The sequence below is a fragment of the Penaeus vannamei genome, chromosome 30, assembly GCF_042767895.1.
Source record: "Penaeus vannamei isolate JL-2024 chromosome 30, ASM4276789v1, whole genome shotgun sequence".
Lineage (NCBI taxonomy): Eukaryota > Metazoa > Arthropoda > Malacostraca > Decapoda > Penaeidae > Penaeus > Penaeus vannamei.
The window spans coordinates 10,910,590-10,933,861 of record NC_091578.1 but is presented as its reverse complement, the minus strand read 5'-3'; the positions used below and the strand labels follow the sequence as shown (position 1 = coordinate 10,933,861).

Sequence of the window (23,272 nt, the reverse complement as noted above, 5' to 3'; positions counted from 1 at the left end):
GATTGCATTTTCATTTTTAGTGAAGTTATAGTTCGCGACTTTAACGTAGGCATCGAGTATTCTATGTGTTGTGTGTAGGAGACTGAAAATATTGTTCTTTATTTGAGTTTTTTCTACCTGTAAAGTGTGATCTGCAAATGTAATTTTCTTTCGGTGTATTTTGGCGAACCTCTACCAGGATATCTTGTTTCCGGTTCACTATTCTGCCAGACGGTCTGCGCGGCGCCTTCTTGCCTGTTGCTGCCGGAGTGATTCCAAGGCAGTCCTTGCCTTCAAGTGCAATGGCCAGTTGCTTTCCAGTTTCTGTCTCGGCAAGCCGAAGGCAAGGAATCTTGACGGAAGTTGCTTGCCGAAGAGAGAAAAATGTAATAAAGAGAAGCCTGGTAGTAATTATTTATATCTTCCAGCAATTGCACATGCAAGGCACATTCTTGTTATTTTGTTTCAGAAAATGCCGCCAATTACACACTATACAAGTCTACAACGCAGCAATGACGTAGGAATAAGTTCCATATTAAATCGGCACTTTTCTTTGCGTTTCGTTCCAGACTCAATGATGACAAAACTATTAACAAACTTTGTTTTTCTCATTCAACTACTGAAAGTGCAACATGACATGACGCATTGCCTGTTGATAAGCTGCCAAATCTAAATGAACCTGAAGAGCGTTAAAACCGAACAGATATGCTAACCGCGCAGCGATATTCAAAGATAAAGGCGTTATCAGCCGTATCCCGGACGGTGCTGCCGCGGCGCGTCCAACGATAGAACGACTCAGTCTGCGGTTAGTGGGCGGCGCGTGAGTCCTGACGTCACGGTGAAATCAATATAAAAGCTCTCTCACGTTCCTTCGCAATGTCAGAGTCACCTACGAAGAAGAGCAAGATGGCAACGGCTTTGGATCAGCTGAAGGAGATGACGGTGGTGGTGGCGGACACCGGGGATTTCGAAGGTAAAGAGGAAAAGTGGATGCTGGGGTCTGATGCCACCTGTTGGGGCACCGGCGTCCTGGCGTGGCTTATCACCTGCCCCTATTTTGACACCCGCCTCCAACTCTTTCGTGTTTCACATGTTATGCAAGGAGAAATGGAGGCCTCCTTTGGGTTGTGTTCCTATCTCTGCAGGTTGAAAGTGACGGATTCATTGAGTACTGTTGTCAACGGTTCTCTAGTGTACAATAATGGGGTTCTAAAGGTTGGAGGTTCGTGATGCAAGCGGCGAGAAGGGTTGGGTGCTGGGTGGGTATTGGGGGGAGGGGTTGGGCAGGGGTGGGCATGCGAAGTTTAAGAGGATTATGATGGTGGTATGAGATCAGCAAAGTATTTGGGCTTTGTGTGCTAGTAAACCTTTTGTTGATATAGCTTCAAGTTATTCTGCCTCTTCTAATATAAGAGCCACGTTTGAGGTTTTATATTTGCATATTCAAATCTGAATTATCGATGATAGGCGTACGTGGCCGAGAATTAGGGAAGAAATACTGACTATAAAATCCTGTTTATAATTAAACTTTATTTCCTCAACATGTGTATAGATATTCATAACAATGAAGTGTTTATTGGCGCTCAGTAGCCATGATTGGATATAGAGGAATGTCCTCTGTTGTTAATAACCGCCTTTTCCAGTTTTTTTCAAAATACCAGTTACACGGGAAGCTCAGGGTTATCATCGCAACATGAGTCTTGCAACAGGAACTCGGTTTTAAGATTCCATGTTATCGGCTAAATGTTATGTTGGAATGGCATGTGCTATTGATTTTTCGGTTGATTGCAATGTCGTAAGTGTTGACAATTCCCGTGTTTAATGTTGGAAGAAGTGATTAGGAACTGATGGTGTCAGTGTTGGAAGAAGTGATCAGTGATGAAAGGAGCGGTTGAAGGTGTCAGTGATTGGAAAGAGTGGATTGGAAAAAGTGTTGTCATTGTAAAATACGTGATTGCAAATGTTGATAATTTGATTGATTAGGCGTTTAAAAAATAGAAGGCTGTCAGTGAATGGAGGAAATGCCATTTGTATTATAGAAGTTTTTTGAGTAACAGAATGAAGATGTCAGGAATGAAAAACTGCTTTGGTGATTGTTGTCAGCGCTGGAAAGAGGGACTGGGTGTTGTCAGGGCTAGAAGGAGTGTTTAGGTGTGTTGTCGGTGTTGGAAGTTGCTCTTGGGGGTGTTGTCAGAGCTGGAAGTTGCTCTTGGGGGTGTTGTCAGAGCTGGAAGTTGCTCTTGGGGGTGTTGTCAGAGCTGGAAGTTGCTCTTGGGGGTGTTGGAAGTGTTGGAAGTTGCTCTTGGGTGTGTTGTCAGTGTTGGAAGTTGCTCTTGGGTGTGTTGTCAGTGTTGGAAGTTGCTCTTGGGGTGTTGTCGGTGTTGGAAGTTGCTCTTGGGGGTGTTGTCGGTGTTGGAAGTTGCTCTTGGGGGTGTTGTCGGTGTTGGAAGTTGCTCTTGGGGGTGTTGTCGGTGTTGGAAGTTGCTCTTGGGGGTGTTGTCGGTGTTGGAAGTTGCTCTTGGGGGTGTTGTCGGTGTTGGAAGTTGCTCTTGGGGGTGTTGTCAGTGTTGGAAGTTGCTCTTGGGGGTGTTGTCAGTGTTGGAAGTTGCTCTTGGGGGTGTTGTCGGTGTTGGAAGTTGCTCTTGGGGGTGTTGTCGGTGTTGGAAGTTGCTCTTGGGGGTGTTGTCGGTGTTGGAAGTTGCTCTTGGGGGTGTTGTCAGTGTTGGAAGTTGCTCTTGGGGGTGTTGTCAGTGTTGGAAGTTGCTCTTGGGGGTGTTGTCAGTGTTGGAAGTTGCTCTTGGGGGTGTTGTCAGTGTTGGAAGTTGCTCTTGGGGGTGTTGTCAGTGTTGGAAGTTGCTCTTGGGGGTGTTGTCAGTGTTGGAAGTTGCTCTTGGGGGTGTTGTCAGTGTAGGAAGTTGCTCTTGGGGGTGTTGTCAGTGTTGGAAGTTGCTCTTGGGGGTGTTGTCAGTGTTGGAAGTTGCTCTTGGGTTTGTTGTCAGTGTTGGAAGTTGCTCTTGGGGGTGTTGTCAGTGTTGGAAGTTGCTCTTGGGGGTGTTGTCAGTGTTGGAAGTTGCTCTTGGGGGTGTTGTCAGTGTTGGAAGTTGCACTTGGGGGTGTTGTCAGTGTTGGAAGTTGCTCTTGGGGGTGTTGTCAGTGTTGGAAGTTGCTCTTGGGGGTGTTGTCAGTGTTGGAAGTTGCTCTTGGGGGTGTTGTCAGTGTTGGAAGTTGCTCTTGGGGGTGTTGTCAGTGTTGGAAGTTGCTCTTGGGGGGGGGGTTGTCAGGGCTGGAAGTTGCTCTTGGGGGGGGTGTTGTCAGGGCTGGAAGTTGCTCTTGGGGGGTGTTGTCAGTGTTGGAAGTTGCTCTTGGGGGGTGTTGTCAGTGTTGGAAGTTGCTCTTGGGGGGTGTTGTCAGTGTTGGAAGTTGCTCTTGGGGGGTGTTGTCAGTGTTGGAAGTTGCTCTTGGGTTTGTTGTCAGTGTTGGAAGTTGCTCTTGGGGGTGTTGTCAGTGTTGGAAGTTGCTCTTGGGGGTGTTGTCAGTGTTGCAAGCTGCTCTTGGGGGTGTTGTCAGTGTTGGAAGTTGCTCTTGGGGGTGGTGTCAGTGTTGGAAGTTGCTCTTGGGGGTGTTGTCAGTGTTGGAAGTTGCTCTTGGGGGTGTTGTCAGTGTTGGAAGTTGCTCTTGGGGGTGTTGTCAGTGTTGGAAGTTGCTCTTGGGGGTGTTGTCAGTGTTGGAAGTTGCTCTTGGGGGTGTTGTCAGTGTTGGAAGTTGCTCTTGGGGGTGTTGTCAGTGTTGGAAGTTGCTCTTGGGGGTGTTGTCAGTGTTGGAAGTTGCTCTTGGGGGTGTTGTCAGTGTTGGAAGTTGCTCTTGGGGGTGTTGTCAGTGTTGGAAGTTATTGTATATTATATATAGCATTATTATAAATGCACCTTAAGCTTCTTCTTATCTATACATTTTTCTTTCCATCAGCCATGAAGAAATACAAGCCAACGGATGCCACCACCAACCCCTCTCTCATCCTCCAGGCTGCCAACATGGAGCAATACTCCCCCCTCATTGAACAGGCTGTTGAGTATGGCAAGAAGACAGGAAGGTAAGGAAAGTGTTCTTTCACAACAGTAAGCTAATAGAAGCCTACAGTTGATATTAATTTTTTTGCTGGAGATATATTCATATTCTTTACTGCTTTAGTTTTTTCCCCCCCATAAGTTTTATGTATTACAGTGGACAATAATTTATTTATGAAATTATTTGTTGCTGGGTGATTTATGGGTGTTGTATCCAGTGTGGAAACAGAGCAGAGAGAGTTGTGTAATGACCCTGAGTGTGTTCATGGCCTGTGAGTTCTGCCAGGCACTCCTGAGATGTGGAAACTCAAGCTGCCTATTGGAGCTTGTGAGAAAGTTTAGCCCAAGGCTTCAACATTTCATGTGCTGGACTCTAGTAAAGCCTTAGTTTTTTTCAGATATATGGGTTCTTTTTTTTAATCAATTTTATTGTTTATTAAATGCAATGATTTTTGTTTTGTATTATTAAAATGTCATAAGATTCATCTCTAAGTCATTTTTTAATCTTCTATTTAGACTGTACTATAATAGTAACATCATGAAGTTTTTCATTGTTGCAAACATTTTCATTGATCATCTCTATCTAATTCCGAGTATAGATAGGCTTGCACCTTTAAAAGAGCATTGTATTCCTTGTGATATTAGAGCTTTGTGTGTGTTAATCCTACCAGGAGCTTTGAAAGGCTTAGTTATGTAGATGAGTACATGACTTTCGTATGAACTCAAAGCTAAGCACGAGAAATTAGGTTGCAGAATAGATTTTTTTTCCTGACATTTTTCTACTACTGTTGTCCAAACTTTATTATATAGAATGTAAACCTTGATTTCTTATTTTCTATTTCTTTTTTCATTTTTTGAAGAGTATAAAAGAAAAACTAGATAGCAATTAGATGTATGATTGTGGGTTTAACCAGAGTTATGGAAAGAGTGTTGCCACCTTACAGAGATAAGATTTCAGTCGTGTAAAACGATGCTAATATTGTCACAGACCTAGCTCAGCATTTTCTTCAATAATGATAATGCAATAGTAATGAAGGTAGTATTTTAAGTAGGATGACTGTATATTTCTTAGTACTGATTTCATAAAGTAATATTGCAAGACTAGCAGCAGCTAGTATTTAGTGTTGAGTGAAAGAGAAATTTGCTTAAGGCTAAATTCTTTCCTAAACCTCTGTCATAATTTACAAAGATGGGGAAAGGGAGGCAGGTAGAGTGGAAAGGGTTTGGTAAAAGTGAAGTTCAAAGATTTTGCATATTTCATTAAGGAAATAGTTGGCTTTTCAGGGATTTATTTTCAGTAATAATGTTTCTTTTAATAATAGCCTTCTCTGGAATTATGGGAGAAAGTATATAGAGGAATCTTTGTTTCTGATTTTGAATGTAAAATACTAAAGACAATATTAGTAATTTATTCTAGTTTTGAAGATACAAATAGGACAAGCTATTGCTGCCAATTAGTTGAATATTAGGTAACCTGTTATGGTATATATTTTAGCACAGTCAAGGTTAATTTTACTTCCTGTACACTTTTGAAAATAATAGGTAGCCTAGACTGTGAATCTGAAAGTCACTTTCTAGTGTAATCCACAATGTTACCTTGGTGAATGTTGGTGCATGAGGCATGACAGTGGCAGTCAGCCAAGTGTGACAGTGACTCACACAGCAGGCTTATCATCCATCACTTCATCAGAGATGCATCACCATGATAAAACTGTCTTTAATTGTATGGTAGAGTAAAGATTTTTTTGGTAAGGGCTTAAAGGAGTAATATTCCCCCCCTTGTTCTCTCTCCTTCCTCCTCCTCTTCCTCACCCTGCATTACCAGAACAGATTGTCCTTGAATGCTTGTATTTTTTTCCTAGTAAATTTGTGGTGGGGAGTCCCTGAGGAAGCCCTTTTCTATTTGACTACATTTTTAAATTCTGAAGGGATATTTTCATTATACTATATGCAGAATTATGCAAATTCCTATTGTTTAAGATTTTTTGTGTATGCTTATTTTAAGTTGAAATTCCACATTTTGTGTATATTTTATTGCAGCAACTCGGAAGAAAAGTTGACAGCAGCAATGGACAAGCTTTTTGTCCTGTTTGGATGTGAAATTCTCAAGATTGTCCCAGGACGTGTTAGCATTGAAGTTGATGCGCGACTGAGCTTTGACAAGGCAGCCAGCGTCAGCAAGGCCAGAAAATTCATCTCCATGTTTGCTGAGGAAGGCATTAATAAGGAACGTATTTTAATCAAGTTGGCATCCACCTGGGAAGGCATTAGTGCAGCAAAGTAAGAATTGTTCAAGAATATGCTGTAAAGGATTTCTTTCCCTAATTGATATTTTTTTCTGGAAGTATGTATATATGTTGGTATTTTACACATTGATAAGATATATATATTGGCTAAACTTCCATTTACATAATTGAAATTATTTTTTCCAGAGAACTGGAAGAGGAACATGGAATCCACTGCAACCTCACCCTCTTGTTTAGTTTTGCCCAGGCAGTGGCATGTGCAGAGGCAGGAGTGACTCTCATTTCACCCTTCGTTGGACGTATCCTTGACTGGTGAGTGGGGTTATTTTAATTCCGTTTTTACTGTATTATCATTATTAGGGACAAATTTTTTTCAAAATTATTTTTATGATTTGAAGTCCTACAGCTTGGCCTAATTTTTGAAACTTCAACTCTGTAATTTTGATTATACGTCACACTGTTTGGTTTACAGGTTTCTTATGGGTTCCATTTTATTCACATAAATTTGATAATAAAATGAACATTATATATACAGTAGGAATATGCATCCCATTCAGTTTCAACTGACATCAACAGGTATGTGGCAAACACTGGCCAGAAAACTTATGAAGCCCACGAAGATCCTGGTGTTAAGAGTGTCACCAAAATCTACAACTACTATAAGAAGTTTGGATACAAGACTGTGGTTATGGGTGCTTCCTTCAGAAATGATGGTAAGAGCTTTTTTTTACCATTCTTACCACTACTTCTTTTGTTTTCTCTCACTCTTTGCTTAATATTCTATGTAGTGAACATCATTTGCTTTCATTTCCCTTTTGCTTACAGATATTGTAAAATATTTCTCTTTTAAGGTGAAATCCGGGAGCTTGCTGGATGTGACCTTCTGACCATTAGTCCAAAACTCTTGGAGCAACTTCAGAACTCATCTGAACCAGTGACACAGCGTCTGTCAGAAGCCAGTGGTAAGTTTGTATTTCATTACATGTCAAGTACTTGCAATGTTGCAGCTTAACCCAAAGCTAATGGGAAATTGTTGCAATCGCTTTTGTATTGATTTATTAAATGTTTCTGTACATAGATGACTCTGCCAGTACTTAGCCATAATGGAGTTGATTAGTAGATCTTGTGACCTCGCCTTTCCTTGAAATAGCAGGAAAACATTTTTTTTTATCATTATTATTATTGCTATCAATGGCAACACTGTTATTTTTATTATAAATATAATTACTATATTGTTCTTGACATTACTAACAGCCATATTAAATACTAGAAAATGATATCGAAAATCAAGGAAAAGGATATATAGGTGAGACAGGTAGTTCTCATAATTGGATCATTGGTGACATACTTGTGGAGCCATCTATATGTAAAAACAATTACTAAATTAAACACAGTGGCACATGCTATCCTCGGTGGCAAGTGGTTAAGGGTTTGGTCTGTTGGGTTTTGTGGGTATTTTTGTGTTTGCCTCATTCTCATACAGTGGTTTTGCAAGCAAAAGAAGAGAACTCTTGGTGATTTTCTTAAACCCCAGATTTACAGTGTTATAGTTCTCTTGCAAACATTATTATTTTTATTAACACGTTTTATGTTCATATTCTTAAAATTTAGAATCTAATAAGTATGATGTGATTTCAACAGCAAAGAAACATGACTTGGAAAAGGTTGAAATGACCGAACCCAAATTCCGTTGGGAAATGAACGAAGACCAGATGGCTACCGACAAACTCTCCGAGGGAATCCGCAAGTTTGCTGTAGATGCCATCAAGTTGGAGAAGATGCTTGTGGAGAAGTTGAAGTAATTCACACATTCCATAATGTTCCTATTAAGGTTATGGTGTAATGCCATTTCAACATTGTTCAAACAGGAATTTTTATTTTCTTACTTGAGGATCCTGGAACATTAATTTTCATATTTATTATGAACACATTTTATAACTACACTGAAAGTAGGTGCCTGCTTGTCATTGTGAAGTTGATATTATGAGTGCTTGTTCGTAAGAATTGTAAACGAAGAGAAATTTATAAGCAAATGTTTGAAAAATTATATGGTTGTAAATCCAGATTGCTTGCAGCATTTGGTATCAGGGCAGAGTGGTTCTCCTGGTAAACCACATGTACTTGGACAGCTTTCCTGGGTGCATGATAGTGGGATACTTGGTGTAGTAGTAGCTCATAGTTTGTAGTTGGCATTGTTAAAATTGCTTTCAATTTCATAGAATGGTTCTGTTTACTAATGTTTGCTTTCAGTTTTGTGAAACTGTTAGTTTTACTTCATGATGTTTACAAATAAAAATGGTTACTATTACATCAAAATATATTAAAATACTATAGGAAATTTTATTATAATTATGAAATTGGTACTCGTAGATATTAAAATTAACAGTGAAACTGTGATTTAAAATATCAGATATTTTACATATGTATACTTCCACACACAATAAATTTACTCATGCATTTATGCAAAGTTAGTATATGTAAAGTGGAACAGAAAACCCATATTGCATTTGGTGAAGTTTGATACTTCTGCAGTGAAACTGCCATCTAAATCACATTTTCCATTATGCCAAGGGTTGCCTGCAGTTGTATTTCATACACAGGATTCTTAATAAAGCAATGTTATTCACCATCATTTTCCTGCACCCTTTTGCACACTGCACACTGGTAGGTGTTATTGAAAATGATTGCACTTTATATAACCAGTGATTAGACAGTTATGTCCTTTCATCTCCCCTGGAATTCTATATCTTCTAATACATGAAAGGCAACCATCTAAATATTATTTAATACTTCACTGGACTTTACAATTAACAAAATTGGTTGAATTGTTGAAGAGGCCTGAATGAAAAAATACAGTAACATATCAAAATGTTGGGTAATTAGGAAGTAATCTTGAATACAGTAGATCTTGGGATGAACACCTGAACAGAATATCTTACTTTCACTATTCTTGATCTCTTATCACAGACTTTTGATGACAGGTGCTGTGCTGCTCATACTAAATTGCTTTTACTTTCCCACCTTTTGTAGACCTCTTACTTTGGACAATGGTATTTCTGCTTTGCTATGAATGGATGCAAAATTATTTTTCTTATCTTGTGCACTGGTTACATTCAGGTAGGTTTATACTGTTACTGTGAAGTTTTGATTTTCAAACAGACTTGTTTTCAACTTCACAAAATTTAAATTATTTGTTTCCATCACGTTAGTTTTTCCAATTTTGCATCACAATTACTGTTCTGTACTGTGTTTGAAGTAGTTAAACATGTGGTTCTCCCTACATTTCAGATGCATCCATCTTGTATTTTTGGTTTCAACCCAGAGCTTTTGCATAGACTTACACTATAGTCATATAATTTTTTCCAGTAAAGTTGAATTTGTTGAGTTTGATATTAGTTTTCTTTAAACAAGCTATAAAGAATACTGCATTTCTTGTGCTCATAAAACTCCTTCATATTTTTCTTTTACTTTCATATTCATTGCTACTATAGTTTCTGTATAGTCTAATTCATTGCCTTTAATTTCTTTTTTAGAGTAATGAGCCCTGTATGTTTTAATTAACTTTAAAGTATTTGCTGCATCCAAGGTATTTAAAAAGATAGGTAGCACTATACCCTGTAGTCTTTTGAATCCAAAACTTAAAAATACTTTTTCCCTCTATTATTATGACAAGACTGAATGGTATGGAATATATATTTTTTTAACTTCTGATAAATCTAACACTGAATAAACTATAAAGATTGTATACAGCTATTTCTAGCAACTTTTACCATGTCATTGTGCAATATATGAAAAGTGTTTACTCAATATTTTTTGAAAAAGCTGGGTGTGCTGTAGTGTCCTGTAAAATCATATGATGGGGGGGGGGACCTAGATATTTAAAAGAGAAAAGACCTGATACATTTGAAATGACTAAAAGACTTGGCACACTTTTTCTTTAGGCATTTTTCAGCAGTGCTATAACTATTGTCTAAGATACAGCTTTTATGAAAATTGGGTTCATGTCCAACCCTTCTCTTGATTTTGCCAGAACAAAGGGCAAGTAGATTGCAAGCATGTCCATCCTTCCACTCCTTGCTACCTTGCCAAACAAACAAAAAAATATATATAGAATAATATATATATTTCTTTCTAGTTCTCTGACTACTTGCACTAGCTGACAAATAATTGTTGATAAAAATAGATATTGATGCAGAAAAAAAATATACTACTTGAAACATGTTATATCCCCTATAGGTTTGTAGTTATGACGGCTATACAAGTGCATAGCTACCAAAGTCGTTCATGACCTCGCCTGATTTCCCCTTTCCTCAACTTTTTAGGATTTTTAAAAATTGGTGTTGATACTATATTATCCTTATTACAAGTAATAACAGTAATAATTGTATTAATAATAAAAATTAGTGACATTATGACTATTACAATATTTTCAAAAGGGTATACAGGAGAGAGGTAGACTAGTAACTGACTTCTTAGGGAATAAGGATTTATAGAGCCATCTGTGTAAATATAATAAACTAAAATTACAGTGGACTTAACTTGTATGTACTTATCAACCTTGTCAGCAGTAGGGTAATATTTACTGTATGTGATAAGCGTCTTGGGCTTAGTTAGGCACTTGCCAACCAGGGTTTCTATAAAACTAAAGTGGTGCTACCTATCATTCAAGTACCTTGTATGCAGTAATCCATAGTTTCTATATTAGTGTGACTTACTTACTAGTACTTGTCTTTCAGGAGTCCAGCAGCCAGATCTGTGTTCTGCTGTTACAGGGCTTAAAAAAATATCTGGTCCATCTTCACCTTTTAACATATATTTATTATTGGTTGCTTTACAGTAGAGTCATTTACAGCAATATTTACAATATTAAGGAATAAATAAAAATTTTCTATCTTCATATTGGTAGGAATAAAAAAAAAAATTGTTTTGCCATTGACAAAGTTCCTGGTAATTGAAAAAAGTGTCTGCCATGACACAGGTGTGAAAATATAGTAAGAATACTGAACGTACTACAGCTGTCATTTCATTTTCATCCTACATTCCTGCAAGAATTGATTTCAAAAAATAAAAAAAGTTAAATAGGAACACTTCAATTTGCTGAAATGTATTTGGGTGGTGCAGGTGGCTCAAATTCTCCCACTTCTTCATCATAGTAGTTGGCAGCTCTGAAAGGCCTGAGCTCCCAGCTGATGCGGTCTTCCATCTTGGTCAGGGGAACATCAAGGTCCTCCAGGGTCGGAAGTCCAGTAGTTGTATCTGATACGGCCTCCTGAAATAGGCAAGGTATTGTTTTAAGGCATCCATCAGACTCCTACTACTACTATTAAGTGATGTTTGGATGAATAATCTTTCTTCAATAATCTACCTTATACAAGTCTAATTAATGGGAAGGCAGCCTGATTTCATAATATGAAGCATATGCTGTTACAATCTACAGTGTGCACACTTTCCTGTATCCTTCAGCAACTATTTTCTACATCAATAATTTACATACTATTCAAATGATGACCTACCCAATCTTAATACAACTTTCATATCCTTTCTTATTTAATTGGTTCTCACTCCCATAACTTTCCTATACATCTGAGACTCAACCAACAATATGAGAGGGGAGGAAGCAGTGGTGGTATCACTCGCTCACTCACTCATTCACAAGGATACAGAACCATACTTTTGGAGAAAAAAATTAAAATAAAATGAGAATAATTCTCTTACCCTTTCCACCTTGTCCCTGGTAAGTGTGTTGACTGGCCATGATGGGCAATATTCCGTGATCATTGCCTTCACCTTGAAGAATGGGTCCCATTTCATGTCATAACTCATATAACCATAGTTCTCATCCTTGCGCATGACCCGATGGAACCAGTCAACCAGCTCAACCAATTCATAACGGCGAGGGCTGAAATGATTATGTTTATTACCATACATATATTTAAATTTCCTACTTTTAAAATGTTGCTTATAGATTTGCATCCATATGAGAACAATGGCATTAAGGGAATATATGTGTGTGTGTATGTGCATGTACATGTGTATTTGTCTAAGACTTCAACTCACAAGAGAGGTAGGTTGGAAGACTATTCAGAAATATAAAATAAAGGGTCACTTACACCAGACTATTCTACAAAGTACTTACCCAACAGCCTCATATGTCTTTCCAACAGCTTCATGATCCTTTATAGCATTGATAATGCCTTGGGCCACATCACTAACATACACTGGCTGTTTCCAGATACCCTTGCCAGCTTTGGGTAGGGGAAGGAGACGTCCCTGATGACGCCACAAACCTGCATAGTATCTGGAAAGATTGCAAAAGCATGATATATGATAGGTTTGCGTGCTGAATTACTTACTCATTTAAAGTTACAGACTCATATAAACCAGTGCACTATTCACTTTGAAACCTGTTCTACTCTTAAACGAATGTTGCATTTACCTGAGGAAACGATCTTCCTGGCCATAAACATCACTGGGGCGGAAGACAATTGCCTCGGGGAAAGCAGCTCTCACAGCCTGCTCTCCCAGACCCTTTGTCTTCAGAAACTGAGAGCCTCCCTTGACAATATAACCCTGTGATGAGAGATAGACAACATTAAGAAACACAAAACAACAAAAATGGTACTTCAATACAAAAATGTATTTACAAAAATTAAAATTTAAACTCCCTGCATTACCTCATGTTCAACATTGGAGTTCAAGGCAGAGATGTGGATGAACTTCTCAACACCCATCTCCTTGCTGATGCGTGCCAGCCTCTCAGCTCCTTCAATATGAACCTGGAAAAAATTAAACGAAGACATAGTACCTACTGGCAACTGGCTGTAAACCACAGTAATATGAAATCAGGCTTTTCCTAATTTTCCCCTACTAATTTCATTTATAAACCTCACCCTCCAAAATCCTTGTTGATAAAACCATATTTTATGTTGGTGAGAGACAAGAAATGAACATGAACTTCATATCTGAACATACCTGAATATTTTTTAGATATGTATCAGCAGGCTCTCTCTTATGCCTAGAACTAGGTGTAAGAATTTGAACCTCTGTACCTCAACTGCTATCAACATATTTCCATAATTTCAGTATTGTGTGAATGCAGTCTTACCATACATTTTCTACATATGCTTCACAGAACATATAGTAGAATAAGTGCAATAATATAATACAGTAATATGCTTTATTTTCAAGGAGAATTATACAAAGTACAAAGTATTGCAGTCAGGTTAAGTTTATTCTTGAACCAAACAGATGAAGTGATATTCTAAAACCATACTGAGTTACAAGTTATCCATGCCTGAAATCATGCTAAATTTATATCTGTACATCATATTTCCCAGCTAAATGATAACTAAAGTAACTAACCTTTTCAAAGGAGAAATTCATGGTTTCCCAGTCACGGCCAATTAGGTTAATGACAATATTGGAATGCTTGACTGCCTTGCGGATGACCTCTTCATCGGTGAGGTGGTAGGGGATGAAGAGCACCTGACCCAAATCACCAGTCAACTTCAAGGGTCGGACGTCATAATGGTCTCCACGGTATGGGATTATCATCTGTAACAAAGAGATCTATAGTGAGTGGCATCGTAGAGAGGAAAACAATGTTATATGATTACATGATATAAGGTTATCTGGAAAAGATCACAAACCATATTTCGTATCCAGAGTAAACTGCATTATGTATTGTTAAGTAACTGATCACGAAAAAGACAGCACTACTAAAGTTATACCCGGATGTTATTAAGAACTAAAATCAGATCAGGTTGATATATATTTGCTTTAACAAGATAAAAGAATATACTAGTCATAAATAAAAAGCATCTGTGTTAACCCACTGACACCAGATACATACCCTCCTAGCATCAGCAACTAAGATAGGTGGAACCCCTCACAGCAAGGTGAGACAAGGCGAGGAAAAGGAGAAAGAAAGGAAAAAGGAGAAAGAAAGGAAAAAGGAGAGGAAAAGAAAAAGGAAAAGGAAGGAAAGAAAGGGAAAGGAAAAAGAAGGGAAGGGGAAGGGAAAGGATGGGGAAAGGGAAGGGAAATAAACAAGAAAGGAAGGAAAAGAGAAAGGGAAAGGAAAAAGGAAAAGGAAGGGAAAGGAATGGATAAGAAAAGAAAAGGGAAAGGAATGCAAAAAAAAAAAGGAATGGAAGAAAAAAGAAAGAAAAGAAATGGAATAGAAAATGAAATGAGAAAAAAATATACTGAAAATCAAAATTTCATTAAGAAAAGAAAAACAAATAGATAAAATAAATACAACTGCAAATTCTGTTAATGAGCTCACCTGTGTCCCAGTCTTTCCCAAACGATTACAAAGGTATCGTCCCATGAAACCTGAGGCACCAAAGATGGTTGCAACATTCCCCGAAAAGGATGAACGGCCTCCCCGCCCCTTCTTCAGGGCTGACACCTCAGGCCTTGTCAGAAAGCGCACATCTGAAGAATGGCGGTGCTGCACTGCCACGACAGCACCCAGACGGGCATTTAGCCCATAACCTGAAATAAATTTTTATGTTACTATATACAAATATACAAAGAGAGAGTTTGAAAGATGGTTGAACAGATAGGTATTTTTTGTATAAAATTCTACTGTACAATTATTATTATCATTATTATTATTATTTTTTTTTTTTACATAGGAAATTTCTAATGTTTCTATATATGTAAAAAAAAAAAAAAAAAAAAAAAAAATAATAATAATAATAATAATAATAATAATTACAGTACACATCAGAAATCTTGGCGAGAGAGGGTAACAGAGAAAAACAATGAATTTTGTCATTTACTGAAGTAATTACAGGCACTTGCATCCTATCTAGTATCTTGTTTGGCACCCTTTTCTCTTGATGCATTCTCGAAGGTGCCTAGGGACTGACTCTACAAGGTGTTGGAGCCACTGAGGATTGAAATTGCTCCATGTGTCTCTAATGGCTGCCTCAAGCTTGGGGATTGATGAAGTATCATTCTCACGTAATCTATTTTTCATTAGTGCTCACGAGTTTTCAATAGGATTTAAAGCTTTGCATTATGGCAAGGTGCATCATCCTGCATAAACACTTCTGTTTGGCACCGCTCAAAGCAATCTTCCAAATTATCACTTAGTAGCTCCAAATATGTCTGCATTCATCAAAACATTCTTTGGTAGTATTACCAATGTCCCCACTCCTTAGTAACCAAAGGCACCTCACATCCTCAATTTATCTAGATATTTCAGTCCCTTGGATGAATCTTGGGTCACATGGATCCCTTTTAGGGCAGCGATAAACTTTGCCATCTCTGTTTCCAGTTACACTAAATGTAGCCTCACCGCTCCATAACACTTGTTTCCACTTATCCTCTACTTAAGGGTGACAATCGATTTCTTGCGAGCAATGCGGTGGGAAAATTTCAAGTCATTGTGGAGCCATCACTGTATGGTTCTCACAAACACATTAGCTAGTAACACAGGGTTCCTTTCTTTTAATTCTGGTGCTATTATTAATGGCTGACTACCCACCTACCCCCCCGAGCACATTTAACCCAGTGCCGATGGGTAAAAATGTTTGGCAAGTGGACGTAAGCACAGGATTGTTGGCGTTCATCAGGAGTTTCCTGTTTGCACCCAGTTCGATCGGTAGTGTGCAAGCGACATTTAGCACCTAAAAGCTTTTATTTTGCTATAATTTATAAAAATATTAAGATTCTGAAGGTTTACTTTCGTTATAGGTGCCATAGCCAAAAATCTTTACCATATAAATGAACCTGCTACTATCAGAAAAAAACAAACTCTGTTCGATGAGCAAGTGGTGCGGGAATGGGCATGATACAATGCCATCCATGTTTTGGTCCACAACAGCCATGGCATGTACGTACATGCCACCCGTTCGCTATGGGTTAATGTGCGTTTAGATGTTTTCTGTGGGCTCCCTGGCTGCTTTTTCTGCAGTGGCGGGTAAGTGTCTCCACAGTCATGAAATTTTGTTGTCCACCTCTGGACATTTTGCAATGAAATTCCGGTTGTACTTGATATTTCTGTATTGGACTTTCTCGCCTTACAGAGAGCTGTAATAGCAGTAATCTGATCACTTTTCAGATGTTTACCTCCACCTATCATAACATACTGGCCAAAAACAGCAACAGAACTCAGGCAAATGCTAGGCTATTCACGAAAAAAGCACGTAGCAATTCTGCTCACTGTCACTGGCCAGAGTTAATTGAGTGATATCTGAAACCACCATTGTGGAGTCAGACGAGTAATCTATCACCTGATGGGGCACCAAGATTATAGGTCGATTTGGCATGATACTAGAGGGGTATTACCAAAAAATGTAAAAAATCTTGACACAGTCCCTCTCACACCAAGATTTCTGACATGCACTGTATATTATATGTAGCTTTCATAGAACTGAAAGCCTGACAAATAGGTACAAAACTGGTGAAAAAAAAGTTTATCTAGACACTGGAAAGAGGCGTGTGAAAACCAAAAATATAAAACAAAAAAGTACAACCATGAACATAATGCCTCCAAAGTAAATTGTGTAATACATCCTTGGTAACAGAATCTAAAGCTGTCTACTATACTGTATAAAAGTTATGAATTAGAATGAATATCTCCACAATACAATATTCATTCTCATTCATATCTTTTCTACATTTGTCTCAGTGAATACAGTTAATTCATCTACAATATGGTCACTCACTAAACCTGTATCAAGAAATGGTTAATGGATGAAACAAATAAATGTTCTAGACATCTAAGGTCATATAGCACTATGGTAAAGAACTGAGGTGAGAATGGTAAATGAGATAACAATTAGTATAAAGAGTGTTAAATGTCAAAGGTTTTAGTGTTATAGGACAGTATGATAGGGAAAAGGGTAAAGACGGAGTGCAAATGAAGTAAATCGAAAATTGATAAAGGAAAGGGTAACGGGAATAGGGTAAAGTCCACGCCTCCCGCCAACTATGTTAGGGGATCCCATGGGGAATTGGGGGTTGGGTGGTGTGGGGGGTGATTCGTTCATACCAAGCATTTTAAAAAGCAAAAGTGTGAGAAATTGATAATCTGAGACAAGATTCGGCCATGGATGGTTTGACACAGCATTGTGTGAATGAATGAGCGAGTAAACCACATCTCAAATGTATAAACTACAAGAAGAATCACCGTATGACCCAAAAACCTCTCTCCCAACTGCCGTATTTCTCTACCGAGGGCTTTGCCCCCGGGTCCCCTCCTGATTATCCCATCCACCCATTAGTAGTAGTGGGTGGGTGGGTGGGTGGGTAGGGATCTTTGAAATTATTTGTCAAATTTCCTGCCGAAAAAATTATTTCTTTTGACTTAGTTTCTAGGAGGGGGCGTCACTATCAGTGACAATTACCATAGATTTAACTGAAAGATGTAGAGTTTTTCAAACGTTGGCACATCAGTTAGTAGACTTTCAAAGATGGCGGACATGTTCATTGTTTCTTTAGCCAGTTCTATGCGTTTTTTGGTTCTGGCTTCGGTTTTGTAATATATTCTTTTTTCAGCCTGTTTAACCCTTAATTTTATTGATATACTTCATGCCCCCCCCTGTTAAATGGACTTGACACATTAAGATTGTTAATTGTGATTGCTACAGAAATGTTCATCAGATTTCTTCTTGTCACATAAGAATAAATCTCATGATATAAATATTGTCTCGGAAATCCTGATTGTCATAATCGATAAAATGACCAATCTCAGAGGGGTGCAGTCACTTTGGAAATGTTACCAACACTTTCAATTATAAAATTGGCGATGGAAAATAACATGAGATTCGTGTGCATTGTGGGTTTTTCTACTATAGTTTCAACATGGTAGAGTGTATTTCCATTCATCATATTACAATATGAATAACTGAATGAAGGAAAATTAATTGAAAGCTTAAATGGCTCAGTGAAACGAAAAAATTACTAATTCATTTAGATGGATTTCAGACTAGAGTATTTTTCTTGCACGGGGAATATTACATTTTGTCATGCGCGGAATACATCCTTTTATCTACATTTACATGGACGGATCTGCGGACAGATGATGAAACAAGTGCACGGAAATTATTTTAAAATGAACTAAGCGTGCGCGGAAAGATATCAGACAATTAAATTTGTGCAGACAGAATATGACCAAATAATTTTTGCGTGGGCAGGCAAACTCTACATTCTGGGTTGGATTTCTTATGATTTAGCCTGACCAACTAGTACAGTAATACTGTCAGCAGTTAAAGTGGCACAATAACAAGTGATAGTGTAGCCAATGTTCTCTCAAAATTGTTGGTGGATAATTTTCTACCTTCTTCATTTGTTTTTTGTATTTTTACTTACATCTTGGACAAAAATCTAAAAAATTTCATAACACTTAATTCTCAATCACATGGTTAAAACTTCCCCGAGCTTTGCGTTTTATTTTCTAAATATACACTTAAGCTTAAATGTAACACTGAACAAATGCTTCCACATTTCAGAAAAGGTATATGAAAAGCGATGAAAATATTGAAAGCCGGGCACTCCACGGGAAATCAGCTGATCCACAATATGTAAACAAGAGCGTATTTTACACCCAGAACCGAAGACATATAACAAAAAAGCCTCCCTATATGACCTTAAAAGAATATAATTTATGGCAGTGACTGAATTTCTGGTCACAAACCTATAAATGATAATATTAATGACTTACGAAGCGAAAAGACGTTCTTCTGGAGAGCCATTCTGGTGGCCGTTCGCTGCACCGTCCTGCCCTCTGGTGGACGAGGAGAGAGGTGCGTTATTTTGACAACATTCTAAAGTCTTTATTTGGGGATTATGGGCATATGATATTTAAAATTATTTATTCTAAAAATATTTTTACTCTTTACAGTACTTTATCATGTAACTTAGTGCATTTTTACACGACTGTTATAATTCAGAGATTGGAGAGTAATTTTGAAAGAAAAAAATCAGGATTGGATTTGGGATTCTACTGCTATGGTATTTGACGCGGATGACGCTGCCTTATTTCAATTACAAACTCACCACTGACTGTATAATGATTTATAGATCATCATTGTAAAATGTTATTCATAATCATACTGCAGAAATACATTTGCAAACTTTTCTTTTATAGTCATAAACTAGATAAAAACGTAAAGTTTCCTTATGAAATGATAGTAAATAATTCTCATTAGCCATAAATTTCACAAGCACACCATATCAGAATTATTACCAAGTTAATTCCACAAGACCTTTAAAAATGCCAATTACTTTATCCTTAAATAGCCATCCCGGGGTTTCTCTCTCCCGAAAACCCTCGGGGTCGTGAGTGACTCAACCCTGTAACAGTCCTAAATGCGCACAGTCGGGAGAGAGAAACATGAAGACACCAAAAACACCCGATAAATTAAGCTCCTCGCATTTCTCCAAGGTAATTAGGTCTCGGAATGGTTGTAGGCTTTGTTGAGGATACGTGTGTCTCAAAGGAAAGTTCTGAAATTATTAAAAAACGCGAAATTATTTATAGTGTTCTGTTGCTTAGCTTTCTGTGTTCGTTAATCCTCATGGCGCTGAGTCAAGGCAGAGTGTAATTAGAGTTTAAGTAAGTGCAGTATGACGCCTTTTCTGTTATAAAATGGTCTAATTCAGGTTGTAAGCCGACTTTATCGCTATTATTTTTTTTTTTTTACTTGTGTTTTCTGGCTTACACGACCCTGTGTTGGTGCTGGTGATATTACCCCCAGTTGTAGTTGTGATAACATGGTGTACAACGTCTGCAGTTGGTGTGTTAAAAGATGACTTATGAGCGCAGAGTGAATTCCATGCATCAGCTCGAATGAAATTATTTGTAAAACATTTGTTTAACTAGATGGTATGTGCTATTTACTGTCTGTCTTTTAGTGCACATCACAATTTTTTTTATATCTTCAGTCCAGCTCAGCTGCGATACCTTCAGCTTCAGCTTTGGTTACTCGAGAGGAAATGGAGATTTAGTAAACAGACATGAAATATCAAAGATGTTATCTTTGGAAACGACACCCAACGCCAAAACAAGAATGACAAGGTTGGAAAACCCACAAATGCTGACAGTGGTGCCGATCTTGAGTCTTAGATATGAACATTGTTGCTTGCACCCAATTTACTTTCTAGCAGATATGTGAATTCCAACATAACTAACAAGCAAACAAAGCAAAGTCCATCCAAATTTAAGGTAGAGGTTGAAGAGACCGACGTGCATAGATAGAGCAAAATAGAGTGGGATAGGATGTAGTATAAGATACAGAGGCCTTACAGTCACTGCTAAATGATGAAAATATAACGCGCACATGCCTTTCAAATCCTTTGTCGATCAGCTTATTTACCTTTTGAAAAAAAACACAAGACTGAACGCATAACTCCTTTATGTGATGCCCTAAGTAGTTCTAGTATTATTACGTACATGTCAAAACAATATTTGGCTACTTATCAGTGTATTATGTTACACATTCATGCTCTTAAAGTGTTTTATTAATGTCCTTATACTGCATTTATGTATTTTAAGGTTGCTTTATAGCCTTATTTAGATTCGTGCGCATTCTGCATTTCACACTTTCTTTCACCTGCCGTTAGGGTGACACCTGGCAGGCCCGCTCATTTCGAAATGGAACGCTGGTAAGAAATGTTGCGTTTCCAGTGTTTTGTTCATTCTGGGTTATTCCTAAGATGATACAGTAACAAAGAAGATAAAATAGACTTCAGTAACAGTTCCAGTTTAATATGTGGGCCCACCAAGAACTCCAAATGCCTGATTAAAATTGAAGCAATCCAGGTGGTAGATAGAAGTAAACAAAAGTTTGACGGTTGCAGATATAAAGGTATTTGGTTTATTATTTGACGGTGTGAATGCAGCTCTATCTTGCCATGCATACCGAGGTGGAGAGAATGTGTCCTGGGATTAAAGCTTTGCCAATAAGTGGGTTAGGTTTTTTATTTCTGGTGCATCAGTCCGTAGAATTTCAAAGATGGCAGTTACATCCATAGAGTTTCATTGGCCGATTTAAGTGTTTTTTGTGCTAGTTTTACGCATTTTTTATCTTTATTCTTCTTATTTAAGCCTGTTTTACGCCATAATTTCCCTGATATACTTCATGCCCTCCCCTGCTAATGGGAATATCAAATCAAGTCGATGGAGAAATGGTACTCAATCTCCTGAACGATTCATTTGCTGAAGAAACAATGCCGAAAATTGATGAAATGATTAGATTTACTTCAGAAAAACATCTATTTTTTTAGACTTAGTCTCTGTGAGGAGGGTGCGTCGCAGTCTTCAACAATTACCAAATTTAAAAAACAAATATGAAGGTTAATCTTACCGGTATGGACGCACAAAGTTAAGGCAAATTGAAGATGATGTTCTTGTAGAGGACAAGAAATAATCTGCAGACATAAATGGTAATACCACAAATAAAGGAAAAAGGTCTCGCAAAGCGTTGCTGTTGAGTAAATTTTGTGTTAGTTACGGTGTGGACTTGCACTTTCTTATATTCAAATATGGCGGAAAAGTCATATTTCTTTGTTTTTAGAAAATGTAAATGTAGATAATCACATGACAGTAGATGCTGGACCCAAGGGTAGTCAGCTGATAATTGAATCAGTTCTATGTAAAAGTAGCTAGGACAACTGTTTATCCTTTAACTCATAGCCTACAGATGATATGGAGTTCACATTATGGCTGATTTGTGCTCATATTCAGAGATACTTGAGACACCTTAGGGGTACACAGAGTGTAGCATATCTTATTTATTGAAATTTACATAATCTGACTACCACAGGTTCTATCTAGCAACTAAAATGCATATCATGCATCTCTGAATATACAAAAACATTAAAATCATGTTTTGCATATAAATGTAAAAAAGAAAAGAAAAATGCATCACTTTGTCGGTGTGGTGTGGTGAGTGCTATGCACCAGCTGCATCTTAAAAATACCTGGAGGCAGGCCCAGGCAGCAGAAAAGGAGCAGCAGATAGTGGTTGCAACTTGTGCCAACAGCAACTACAAGGATTTTAAGGACTCACGGGCTGGTGACACCAGTTTTATTGATCAAAGTGAGAAATTGTCTGTATGAAATCCAGATATTTACCAAGCCTCCATCCTGCCAGAACAATCAAGATGAACGTTTTGTAGACCAGACGGGTTATGAATGTGCCTCACAATAACTAATTTTACTTTGATCCTTTCTGTTTACTCTACAACATGCCTAATAATTACCCCCACCCCACCCACCCACTGTCCTGTCAGGGCTAATTATGTAATTGTGCTTTGTAACAGGAGTGAGTGCTTGATTCATTTGAAACATAAGAGCTGTCTAAAAAACATAGTCCTAACCCAGAAATCAGTGTTAGGCTTCATTTCCAAATTTTGCATAGATTGATAATGTCAAAGGTAATGTATATTTATGTATAATTCCACATACTATTACTGTACCATCTCCAAATGAGATAGAATACCATTATATTTCATTAAGTTAGTTTCTCTGTTATCTAATCACATTATCACTTTATACCCATATAAGATTTTATGTAATATTGTAAAGTGCAGTGATACACAATTTACCATTATCATTGGGTACAGAAGACATGTTGCCATGGTAGCATGCAATATTCCACCTTGTGCATTGTGTATAATGAACTGGTGAAATATTTTGTCGTTGGTGTGATGTATTGTATACAGATTATGTAAAACCATACAATAATAAAACTGAAAAAATTGTTGACTTGGGACACCACCATAGACTCATTTCTAAAACAGACTGCTGCAAGTGCAAACATCAGTGCAAATTAGATATTAGAAAAATAAATAAATATAAAAATAAATGAAATTAAAATAAATCTAGAACTGAGTTGGTGAGTTGCACTAAATATATTCACACTGTTTTCTCTTCAATTATGAGTCTACTTTAGATCTCCTTTGCTAATTTCAGCTTGTTCATACAAGATGTAATTTAGATAAAGTTTACAAAAGCACCTTAGCAAC

The 23,272-nt window shown here is 37.7% G+C and overlaps 3 protein-coding genes across 3 annotated transcripts in view; 2 read left to right on the top strand and 1 right to left on the bottom strand.

Moving 5' to 3' along the window:
• Positions 1-762: 762 nt before the first annotated feature.
• Positions 763-8,912, top strand: Taldo (transaldolase). The gene is made up of 7 exons (XM_027365408.2): positions 763-952; positions 3,943-4,066; positions 6,081-6,320; positions 6,473-6,598; positions 6,863-6,999; positions 7,138-7,248; positions 7,928-8,912. The coding sequence occupies exons 1-7, from the start codon at positions 856-858 to the stop codon at positions 8,086-8,088; spliced, it is 996 nt and encodes a 331-aa protein (XP_027221209.1). The 5' UTR covers positions 763-855; the 3' UTR covers positions 8,089-8,912.
• A 2,165-nt stretch (positions 8,913-11,077) lies between these two features.
• ND-39 (NADH:ubiquinone oxidoreductase subunit 39) lies at positions 11,078-19,042 on the bottom strand. Its single transcript, XM_027365407.2, has 8 exons — positions 18,966-19,042; positions 14,574-14,785; positions 13,649-13,840; positions 12,961-13,062; positions 12,723-12,856; positions 12,423-12,584; positions 12,002-12,185; positions 11,078-11,555 (listed from the first exon to the last, which is right to left on the bottom strand). Exons 1-8 carry the CDS (start codon positions 18,994-18,996, stop codon positions 11,376-11,378), a joined length of 1,197 nt encoding a protein of 398 aa, XP_027221208.1. The 5' UTR covers positions 18,997-19,042; the 3' UTR covers positions 11,078-11,375.
• A 489-nt stretch (positions 19,043-19,531) lies between these two features.
• LOC113813428 (protein CNPPD1) overlaps positions 19,532-23,272 on the top strand; it is a 9,788-nt gene continuing 6,047 nt past the window's right edge. The window contains exon 1 of the mRNA XM_027365404.2: positions 19,532-19,688. Coding sequence (XP_027221205.1) covers positions 19,638-19,688 — 51 coding nt within the window. The 5' untranslated portion in view covers positions 19,532-19,637. The remainder of the gene's footprint in view (positions 19,689-23,272) is intronic.